The sequence below is a fragment of the Gracilinanus agilis genome, chromosome 1 (assembly GCF_016433145.1).
Source record: "Gracilinanus agilis isolate LMUSP501 chromosome 1, AgileGrace, whole genome shotgun sequence".
Lineage (NCBI taxonomy): Eukaryota > Metazoa > Chordata > Mammalia > Didelphimorphia > Didelphidae > Gracilinanus > Gracilinanus agilis.
Genome location: NC_058130.1, coordinates 214,138,711 through 214,146,111, shown reverse-complemented (window position 1 = coordinate 214,146,111; position 7,401 = coordinate 214,138,711). Strand labels below are relative to the sequence as shown.

The 7,401-nt window shown below is 40.2% G+C and overlaps 1 protein-coding gene across 1 annotated transcript in view; it reads left to right on the top strand.

Moving 5' to 3' along the window:
• The first annotated feature begins 1,171 nt into the window (after nt 1-1,171).
• DNAAF5 (dynein axonemal assembly factor 5) overlaps nt 1,172-7,401 on the top strand; it is a 73,127-nt gene continuing 66,897 nt past the window's right edge. The window contains exons 1-2 of the mRNA XM_044660112.1: nt 1,172-1,760; nt 1,849-2,033. Coding sequence (XP_044516047.1) covers nt 1,172-1,760; nt 1,849-2,033 — 774 coding nt within the window. The remainder of the gene's footprint in view (nt 1,761-1,848; nt 2,034-7,401) is intronic.

The window sequence follows — 7,401 nt, the reverse complement described above, 5'->3', positions numbered from 1 at the left end:
CCTTGAGGAAGTTTACAATCTAATGGCGGGGAGGAGGACAACATGCAAACAAATATATACAAAGCGAACCCTATACAAGACAAATAGGAAATAACTAACAGATGGAAGATACTAGAATTAAGAAGGTTTGCAAGACTTCCTGTGGAAAGTGAGATTTTTGTTGGAACTTTAAACAAAACCAGGGGGCAGCTAGGAAGCACAAAGGATAGAGTGCCAGGCCTGGAATTGGCATGACCTGGGTTCAGATTTGGATTCAGGTACTTCCTAGCTGTGTGACTGGGTAAATCACTTAAGCCCCATTGCCTTGCTCTTACCACTCCTGCCTTGGAATTGATACTTAACATGGATTCTAAGACAGAAGGTAAGAATTTAAAAATAAATAAAGGAAGCCAGGGAGGTCAGTTGTCAGAGTAGGGGTGGGAGGGTGGTCAAGGAATGGGGGAGAGCTGGAGGGAAGACCCAGACCTGAAAGATGAAATGAATGTCTTGTTCGTGGAACTGCCAGGATCCAGTGTCAATGAATTGAAGAATATGTGAAGAGTTTGGTGAAGCCTGAAGTTCACAGTCCCTCACCCTCCAATTATCGCCCATGGACCCCTTAACTAGTACCCCTCCCCCCTGCCCCAGGTTAAGAACCTCTTCTTTGTGGGGCAGTTAGGTAGCACAGTTTATAGAACACTAGACCTGGAGTCGGGAGGACCTGTGTTCAAACGTGACCTCAGATGCTTTCTAGCTGTGTGACCCTGGGCAAGTCACTTAACCCCATTTGCCTAGCCCTTGCCGCTCTTTCTATCTTAGAATTGATACTTAGAAGGTAAGAGTTAAAAGAAAAATAACTCCTGTTTTGGATGATGATGATGATGATGATGATGATGATGATGATAGCATTTCTACAGCGCTTTAAGGTTTGCAAAGCACTGCGTTATCTCATTTACTAGCAGCTAATCAGCCTGCTAAACCTCCCCTTTCACTGCCAGCTAGGCTCCAGCTCAAAGGCAGTAGTATCTCAGTTCTGTGAATGCCCCTCCCGAAAGTGCTGTCAATAAAGTTTTTTTTGTTCATGTGTATATCTGGGAGTTTTTTCCCCTCGTCCCTACCCGTAGTGCCGTAATCCGTTCTGTGACTGTCGCAAAAGTTTGGTTTCCCCTTAGTAACGAACAACGCAGAAGCCATGGCGGCGTTGGTGACCGAGGCCCGTGTGCTTGAGGGTCCCGGCGCCTCCGGGGATAGGCGCCCGGCTCAGGAGCTGAGTCAGGCGGTGAGCCGCCTGCTGCCGGGCTTAGAAGCCGAGAGCAAGTTGAGCCGGCGCCGGGCCCTGGAGGGTCTTCAGCGTGAGCTCGAAGAAGGAGCCCCGCTGCCTCCCAGTGCCGACTTCCAGGAGCTCTTTGGCCGCTTGCTGCTGTCACGCCTGCTCCGGTGCCTGGGAGACCCTGCTGAGAAGTGCCGGGCCCTGGCCGTGCAGCTCCTCCGCCTGGGCCTGAGCCACGGGGCCCGGCCCCAGGACGCGCTGCCGCAGCTTATTCCCGCTCTCACGCAGCGCCTGGCCGGCCTAGGCTCCGGGCAGCTGGTGGAACCCTGCGAGGAGCTGCGCCTGGCGCTGGTGGAGCTGCTGAGCCTCGTGGTTCAGCTGTGTGGCCGCGGCCTGGCCCCGTACTTGGACGAGATGGTGCGCATCCTGCAGAAGACCATCGTGGACCCCTTCCCGGATGTCAAGAGGGAGAGCTGCAAACTCGCGGGGGACTACGCGCAGAGCATCCCAGGTAATGGGGAGCCCTGGCCTCCTCCCGTAGAGAAAGTGAAGGTGAAGGGGTTTTCACTCAAGGGATTTCTCTTTCCTTTTCTCTACAGATCATTTCCATATGCAGTCAGAGTCTTTAATCGCTCCTCTCATGCAAACGATTTCTCACCAGCACTCCAAGGTCCGAGTGGCTGTGATTCAGGCCACGGGGTTGGTGATACAGTTTGGGAATGCCAAGTCAGTGGATGATGTTATTTCTCATTTTGCACAAAGGCTATTTGATGATGTCTCCCAGGTAACTTTATGGGTTTTTTTTGTTTGTTTGTTTTTCCTTTTCAGAAATTTCATTTCTCTTATGAGGATACATACTTAGATGATGCTAACTCACTTTAATGGAAAGGAGTAGACTGGTATTGAGTTGGACAGTTAGGTAGCTCTCTTATCCACAAAATATAGAAACTACAAAAACCCGGGAAAAGATTACTGTTCTTCAGGATCTGTAGGACTGTAGAGAACAGTAATTTTTTTCTTAAGCCATACTTTCTGTTTTAAAATCAGTCACTTCAATCCAAGGCAGAAGAGTGGTAAAGAATAGGTAGTTGGGGTAAGTGATTTGCCCAGGGTCATGCACCTAGGAAGTGTCTGAGGTCACATCTGAATTCAGGATCTCCTATCTCTAGACCTGGCTCTCTATCCACTGTGCCATCTAGCTTCCTGAGCAGGAATTCTTAATCTTTTTTTATATTATGGATCTCTTTGACAGTCTAATAAAGCCTAGGAACCCCATCTCAAAAGAATGTTTTTTTTTAAGTTCAAAGACTTCAGGTTATGAAACTTGGGAATATAGAGGGACCATTTAAACAAGAACCTGGTCAAGAAATAAGAAAAAGTTAGAATTTTTCCCCAGATTTTTTTGCTTTAATGGCATGAAAGAAACAAAACATTAAGACTAAACTAATTTAGGATAGTTACCTGATAAAATTACCTAATTTGATAAATTTTGTTTTATCTAGTTTATTTTTTTTAAACCCTTACCTTCTGTCTTAGAATAAATACTATATATTGGTTCTAAGGCAGAAGAGTGGTAAGGGTTAGGCAATGGGGGTTAAGTGATTTGCCCAGGGTCACACAGCTGGGAAGTGTCTGGGGTCAGATTTGAACCTAGGGCCTCCCGTCTTTAGACCTGGCTCTCAATCTACTGAGCCACCCAGCTGCCCCCTGAAGTTTACTTCTAAGCTAGCTAAGAGCACTAGATTATTTCTTGAAATAATGACAGATTTCTTCTTCCATTTTTAAAAGGAATTGGCTAAAAAGCTATGATGTTCAGTTCTTGAATACAGACATTGATGTTAGAGTGTTGGATTTGTAGTCAGGAAATGTGGATTCAAATTATGCCTGTGACACATAACTTCTACCTACTATAGGCAAATCATCTACCCTCTCTGAGCCAACGTATCATTTATGAAATAGGGAGAATGATACCTGTTGTACCTATTTTTCTGGGTTGTTATGAAGCACAAATTAGAATCTTTTGTAATCTTCTTTGCAAATAAAATGCTACATACATATCAGTTACAGTCAATATGCATTACTTTATTTCCTGCACAGACATTTGGTTCATGAACTCATTTTTTATAAATGTACATTAGTTTACTTTTTCTTTCTCATTTTTTTCATTAACAACTATGTGTTAAATTGCTCCTGTATGCTAAACATAGAGTTAGGTGCTGGGGATACAAAGACAAAAATGAAATAATGCCTTTAAAGACAGAAATTCTGTTGGTTATCAACATGAACATGAGAGGTTTCAAGGGGAAGATAGGTGGGGTTTTTTTGGTTGTTGTTTTGAACATCTTGAGTTTGAGACGCCTATATGACAATCATTTTGCAATGGGTAATTGATAATGTGGGACCAGAGCTCAGGATGAGGAAGACTTGGGCATACATATTTGTAATCATTAAGGAAAGAGCCAGTAGATAAGGAGAGATTGAAAGTTAGAATGATTGTGGGAGCAAACCATAGGAGAAAGTGTGATAAATGAATCAAGAATGCAGATAGAAAGGATTGAATCTAGGAGGACTAGATTCTTAGGGGCTAGATCTGAGGAGTGGAGAATGGAGTGTGATATCAAAGTGTTTTGAGACATAGAATAGGGGAGAAGGAGCCCATGGTAAATGGCCTTTATATTCTTGGTAAAGAATGAGGTAAGGTCCATAGCTAGGGGAAAGGGGGAATGAAATGTTGAAGAAAGTTTGAAGAGAAAATAAAAGATTGGGAATAGCTACTCTGGGAAGTGTGATAGCCAAGTAGGGAATTGCTTTACTTTGGTGAGGACCAGGTTTGGGATTAGATAACATAAATTTGTAGTTGGCTCAGTCAGCAGTTATATGACATACTTCAGCATACTTTTCAGCAGCCTGTGAATAAAAGCAGAAGAGGAAGATGGTAGGAATAATCTGAAACTGGGATTTAGTAAGGCATGAATGATGACAGGACCAGGATCCTGATCAAGGGATTCAAGGATAGAGGATGGCATATACCAAATTGAACTGGTTAACCATAGGATCAAGATTCAGAAAGGAGGGAAATGAAATCAGAGCAAGGAAAACATTGAAAGGTAAACTAGAAATCATTACTTTAATTAGAATTCTAAAATGTTTGGAAGATAATGAGAGTAATATTTGGCACAGGCTTCTTTTTCTCTTTAAAAAAAATTTGGTACTTGCTTCTTAACAAATGTTTTGAAACAATTTAGTGATGGGAGGTTCTTTTTAAATAAAAACTATCATTTAGTTTTACTGCCCTAGAACCCTTCCAGATTTTCTTGACAGAAATTACCAAATCTAATTTTATGGGAAGGGAGAAACTTTGTCATGCAAAAGAAATGAGACTTGGTCTTTCCTTCTTTCTTCCTTTCTTTACCCGTGGTGCCCCCCTCCCCCATTTTAATTTTGTTGTAGGGGAAGATAAATTAATTAAAGAACAAAAAACTGTCTATAAACAGATTTTTGAACTTTGAAACAGGGAGAGGTGGGTTGGGGTAATAGACTTTAGGTACAATATGATGGTATTATATTGATAATCTCCAAAGCTATATAACATAAATGCTAAAAACGAGATTTCTGAATTTGCTTTTTTTTCATCCTCATTGGAATAGATATCAAAGGAGACACACATAAATTTGAAAGAACATTCTGGAAGGTATAGTAGATTGACTTTGTGAAACATATGAAAACTACCAGAAGGGAGCAGTATATTAGCATATATAGAAATAATGTTACAAGATGCTATAATACTTCTAGTATGATGGAAAAAATAGGTAAAGAGATAAGATAAAATGAATGACAACCTTAGGAAAAAATACAACTTGAAATGTAGAAACTTTGAGACAACAACTCTAAAGCTTTGGAACCCAGTTCATGAAACACTTTGAGACTTATTTGCTATGTATTGATTAATATTCCCAGGATTAAAGGGTATATGGAGAAAGTTTAACTTATTTTTTGGCCAAAGAATAAATGTTTTTGCTCTTTATAATACTTCTGATAGACAATAAGTTTATGGTAGATAAAATTGAAAATAACCTTACATTTATTCCTTTATTCTCGATACATTTACTTACGTTCCAAATTCTGACCTCTCCATTTAACAGAGAAGGAGACTGAGGTCCACAAAGATTAGCTAACCTGCTTGAAGCAGATCTCTCATTTGTTCAATAAAAATTAAGCCACTAACCTATTACCAGAAATCTACATTTCTACATTTTTAGGAGAGAGACAAAAATAAACAAGATGCAATTAGGGATCTTAAATATTCCTCAAAATACTACTACAGTTCAAAGGATAAAAGCCAATTAATAGTATGGTTTATATAACACTGGCACTAAAGTTTCAGTTGTACTTTATTAATGTCGATTAAAATGTTGTAGGTATGTAAGTAAAATTAGCTTAAAGAGAGGGTAAAAAATAGTATAATATGGTGATATTTATATAAGATTGATTATATATATGATTAATAATTGAAGACTAGATTTCTTGAAAAAAAGGAAGAAAGAGCACCTAAAAGATAAAATTTTCAAATAAAAATATAAATAAGATTCAAGGAACCATTTTCTTTTATGACATAGAAAGATTGATGGCATCTAAAGTAAATGATAAGTTTTTGGAAATTATACTAGCTTTCACACCAACAGTGTTCATTTTGTAAATTACTTTTACCATTCCATTCTCAATAGCAGGATCAATTACAATAGTATATTTCTTTAATGACTGAGTCTACAAAGATAGCATAGATTGAAGGGTTTTTTTATATACTGTTTTTGTCCCTCCTTTGTTTTTAGAGAAGGCAATGACATCACAATGTTGGAGTCAGGGTAAGATGTGTTTGACTGTGGCTGATCTGACCAGAATTCAGAAGGGACTATCACAAATTGGGCACATACAGTTTGAACAGTTAAGGGTGGAGGTGGCTTTGATTTGCACAGCTCTTGTTTCCTTTGTGCTTCTACAATTCTGCTTTACTCATGAAGTACAGCACTTTCTGTGATGCAGGAAGGACATGCTGGATGGTCCTGTACCAACATTTTCCATGTTTCACAATCAGTATATTAAAATTCTTCAGAGATACCCCAACAATATCCTTATACTGCTTCTTCTGACCACCATGTGAATGCTCACATTGTTTAGTTCAGTATAAAATATATTTTTTTTAAACCCTTGTACTTCGGTGTATTGTCTCACAGGTGGAAGATTGGTAAGGGTGGGCAATGGGAGTCAAGTGACTTGCCCAGGGTCACACAGCTGGGAAGTGGCTGAGGCCGGGTTTGAACCTAGGACCTCCTGTCTCTAGGCCTGACTCTCACTCCACTGAGCTACTCAGCTGCCCCTAAAATATTCTTTTTGATAGGCATGCATTTGATATTCGGGTTACGTGACCAGCCCATCAGTTTTATTCTCAACCATAACATTTGAATGTTTAATATTTCAACCCTAGAGAGGACCTCAGTGGCTGGTACCTTATCTTGCCAGGTAATCTTTGTAATTTTTCCAGAGACAATTCAAGTAGAGGAGGTTCTTTTTTCTGGCATGGGCTAATAAACTGTCCAGGTTTCACAGGCATACAGCAGGGTAGTCAGTCAGCACAACGGCTCTATAGACTTTCATTTGGTAAGCAGCCCGATACCTTTTCTTTCCATCACTTTCTTTTGAAGCCTCCCAAATACCAAACTAGCTCTGGCATAGACCTCATCATTTATGTAGACGGCCTTGGAGAATGTACTGCCAAGATAAGTGAATTTATCCACAGTATTCAGAATTTCTCCATTTGCTATGACCAGTAGTTCAACATATGGATTGGTACAGAGTCTATTGGTGAAGGACTTCTGTTTTCTTGATATTAATAATCAGGCCAAAAAATTCATCTCTTAGAGGCTGCATCGAGTGCACTTTGTGCACTCAATGCAGGCAGACAAACCATTAGGCTGTTGCACAAGTCCAAGTGTGAGGGCCTGCAGTTTAATATGGTTTAATGATTATTCGGTGATGGGCAAACTATTCCCCTCAGGCCAGATCCTTAATTATCTGCAAACAAAAAGTTAGGCACCAACTGCCCCTTGTTATGATTAGAAATGATAAAGACTGATATTATAAGAGAAATTAATATT